Below are 3,740 nucleotides of genomic sequence, written 5' to 3'. Positions count from 1 at the left end.
TTCGCTTTGTTTTCTAAACTATCTTGCTTAAGGATCTTTCTTTCTTTGATTTGTTTCTATGTTCCCTTCTAATTAAATTTTTGTACTTGTTCTCTTCTTGTACTGCGTTCTGCTTTTCATTATCTGGATGAATTAGGGTGGCTTTACATTCAAAAAAAGAAATCATCACTTACATATATACACTAATTATTCATAATTTAAGCGTAATTATATACTGATAGTTTATAAATACAAATGCTGGGCAGGCAGTTCAATTGGAAGGCATGCTCTTTGTCATATGCTTTCCATCTCAGATCATCCAATCCACAATTAAAGGAAGGAAAAATGAAATGAATAAAAATCTCAGGGCTTTGATTCGAAATCCCAAGAAGGAAAATGAACTAACTAAACAACATGTATGATTTTTGGATATGATATTGGTAGTGGAGCTTCATGTTGGCAAATATGGTTATAAAAGAACATGAGGGTCTTAAGGAGTTCAAAGGGGAGAATCATGGAGGCACGGAGCAAAGCTAGGAGTATGCTGAAGTCTAGGAGGGTGTTAGTCCCTGGAAAGGAAAGCTAGAGTAGATAAAGCCTTTTTCAAAGTGATTTAGGGTGCGAGGAGTGATTGGCTACTGCATTGAGGGAGTCTTGTCTATTAATCTCTATATGTCTTTTTCCTTTCTTCTTTTTTCTTTTTTTTTTTTTTTTCCATAAGATTTCTTTAAGCATTTGGTGTCTATTGCTTTCTTAAAATATGAAATTATCTGCAAAATTTTTAGGATTTTCGAAGGCAAAGATTTATTACTTTCGAAATAAAGTGAAAATAGAAACAAAAAATAATACAAATTCTTTAAAAATGCAATTTTCAACATCAACTCCAATATTTTATTTTATTAATATGCGGATAAACAAAAACTCAAAAACATCAATATGCCAAACAGACTTATAAAATTTTCGTGTGCCACTATTTAATAAAATTTCAGCTTATATGATGTCCAAATCGTAATTTACTTACAACCAACCAATCAAGCGATTTCATTTATCTCTCCACTTTCTTTTGTACTATTCTTTATGAAACAAAACTTCAGTATGCCAACCGTCATTATAGACATTATCTCAGCCATCAGTAACCAAAAGTTAATCTCTCTTCATAAGGTCTTGGGAAAAAATTGGCCTGCTAGCATCAATTCTTGATCATATTCGTCCAAATACGTTAATATATATTAATTGATCCATCATCACCTAAACCTGACATCGATGAGCATAGCATGGTAGAACATCATGCAAGCGTACTCCAATCAAAGCGCACGTTACACTAACAACGTAACATCCAATGCAGAGAATATTTTTCAGCTTTATGACGTGGTGCTGAATGGATCCAACATCATTGGGTTATGAATTCCACATTTATCAACAAAGCAAGCATGTGACGAAAGTAGTACACCAGGCTGAACATTTGTCCTACCAGCCATGTGTTTTAGATTGCCGAAGGAATCTATATTTCTTCCCCCACCAATCCTCGGCCCGCCCCCATGGTCAGGGAGAATCCTAGACAGTAACTAAGCATATATATATATATATATATATATATATAGAGAGAGAGAGAGAGAGAGAGAGAGAGAGAGAGAGAGATTTTTTACTTTCATTCTTTTTGGTTTCAATAGATTTTGTTGGGGTTAAAAGAATATATCGATAGTTAAACTAAGGCCAAATTATTCCACGACAAAAGGAAAAGGACAGGAGGGTGGAAAGATTGGTCACCAACCAGGTTAGGTCCTCCCCTCCACAAGCTTGGTGTATATTTAGGACATCTCTCACAAACAAAAGCTAGGACTTCTAGAATCCTAAAGGTGGGGTGCAAGGTGCAAAACTGTCGGTGGAGAAGACAGAGATTGAAACGAGTGGGGGTGAGAGAAAGTGAGAGAGCGTATGGTGTGGCGAAACACTTCACGTTAAAAGTAGAGAGCTACCTACCCAAATCTGGCTCTGTGTGCGGCCTTTCTACCACCTGCCACTATCGCACCAACTCGGTCAAATGGCCCAAACGGATGGAGTCAATTGGAGGGGGTGTTAATTGCTCCCTACAACCTCCCTTCCTCTCATAAATACTATTCCCTATCCGCCACCCTTCTCCCCACCTCCCACTCCCCTTTCAATCCCAACTTCATCCCCACCCCAAAAAGAAAAGCTTAAGAAAACAAAGAGAGAGATACCAGGAGAACTAAACTAAACACCACCCCATTCTTCTTTCCCTTCGTTATGGGCAGGTCTCCTTGCTGCGAGAAGGCTCACACCAACAAGGGTGCATGGACCAAGGAAGAGGACCAGCGCCTCATCGCCTACATCAAGGCCCATGGCGAAGGCTGCTGGCGGACCCTCCCAAAAGCCGCAGGTATGTAATACATATACTCTTCAGTCCCCTCATGGAAAGCTATATTGAAGAAAGTGCTTATAAAGAGAGACTATGTTTCAATAATAATTCTATGTTACTGATCTCTTATAATTTTTGTTTTTGATGCTTTTGTGTATCTATAGGCTTGCTTCGATGCGGCAAGAGCTGCCGCCTTCGATGGATAAACTACCTCCGGCCGGACCTCAAGCGGGGCAACTTTACTGAGGAGGAGGACGAGCTCATCATCAAACTCCATGGCATGCTTGGAAACAAGTACACACCTCCTCCTCTTTTTATCTTCATAATCCATATTCTAATTTTCACAAAAGTTGACATAAAAAATTTTGCTAATTTAATTCTTCACCGAGTTTTATTTGCTGCTTCATTGGGGTTGATATTGTTGTAGTTAGTGGTGAGTGTTCTTATGATGCCATCATTTTAACATGGCAGATGGTCTCTGATAGCCGGAAGATTACCTGGCCGGACCGATAACGAGATCAAGAACTACTGGAACACCCACATCAAGCGCAAGCTCATCAGCCGTGGTCTCGATCCACTGACCCATCGTCCTCTCAACGGAGGTATCCAATTCAACACCTCCAGCCGGCCACAATTAGTCATCATGACAACTGAGGCAGCCTCGAAGCCGATCGACTCAACCGAGGATGGGCGCAGTGGCGGCATCAGCATCAACGAAGACGAAGACCGACGCCTGGACCTCAACCTCGATCTCTCGATCAGCCTTCCTCACCCTTCATCGAAGTCATCGACTTCATCCGAGGTCTTGATGCCATCCACAGCAGCAGAGGCCACAACACCAACTTCAGTAGTGCCACCTTACAAACAAACCATTTGCTTGTGTTACCATTTGGGGTTCCGAAGAAGCGAATCTTGTAGCTGCCAAACAAATTCTAACCAACATGTTCTTAGATACTATAGACCCTTGGAAGAGGGGCAACACATAAAATAGTTTGTATTCAAACTTTTACCAATAGAGGAGAATAACTATGTTCTCAGATTCCATATTTTAGCTATCTTTTTTTCAAAAAAAAAAAAAAAAAAACAATTGTGGGTGTGATCTAAAAGGAGGCAAAAGTGATAAGGGTTGGTGTGAAAGGGAAGAGGATGGTATTGTACCATTTTGAGCATCTGATCAGAGTCTTTTCTTTTGTCACGTAGGAGAGTGTGGGGGACAGCATGTGAGGTGTTTTGGGTAGGTAACCGAATCTCAAATAAAGAAAAAAAAGGTGTGGGAGATAAAAGAGGGAGGGGGTTTGGTTTATTGGGTGATGGTCAGAGTTTGTCATGTGCTGTAGAGTATGGAGGTCGGCAGGTTGGTGATGTGGTAATAGCTTCATGGATG

At 40.3% G+C, this 3,740-nt stretch overlaps 1 protein-coding gene across 1 annotated transcript; it reads left to right on the top strand.

Moving 5' to 3' along the window:
* Nucleotides 1–2,107: 2,107 nt before the first annotated feature.
* On the top strand, nucleotides 2,108–3,402 carry LOC105036764 (myb-related protein 308). Its single transcript, XM_010912502.4, has 3 exons — nucleotides 2,108–2,377; nucleotides 2,521–2,650; nucleotides 2,828–3,402. The coding sequence occupies exons 1-3, from the start codon at nucleotides 2,245–2,247 to the stop codon at nucleotides 3,345–3,347; spliced, it is 783 nt and encodes a 260-aa protein (XP_010910804.2). The 5' UTR covers nucleotides 2,108–2,244; the 3' UTR covers nucleotides 3,348–3,402.
* Nucleotides 3,403–3,740: the final 338 nt, after the last annotated feature.

This window comes from Elaeis guineensis, chromosome 1 (assembly GCF_000442705.2).
Source record: "Elaeis guineensis isolate ETL-2024a chromosome 1, EG11, whole genome shotgun sequence".
Lineage (NCBI taxonomy): Eukaryota > Viridiplantae > Streptophyta > Magnoliopsida > Arecales > Arecaceae > Elaeis > Elaeis guineensis.
Note: the sequence above shows the minus strand (reverse complement) of the source record. Positions and strands in the feature narration are given on the sequence as shown.

What these genes read in the sequence shown, in the direction of transcription:
- LOC105036764 (XM_010912502.4), top strand. Translation starts at nt 2,245, where the DNA reads ATGGGCAGGTCTCCTTGCTGCGAGAAGGCTCACACCAACAAGGGTGCA. An exon ending in GACCCTCCCAAAAGCCGCAG is followed by an intron (nt 2,378 to 2,520) that starts GTATGTAATACA and finishes GTGTATCTATAG; the next exon opens with GCTTGCTTCGATGCGGCAAG. An exon ending in CATGGCATGCTTGGAAACAA is followed by an intron (nt 2,651 to 2,827) that starts GTACACACCTCC and finishes TTAACATGGCAG; the next exon opens with ATGGTCTCTGATAGCCGGAA.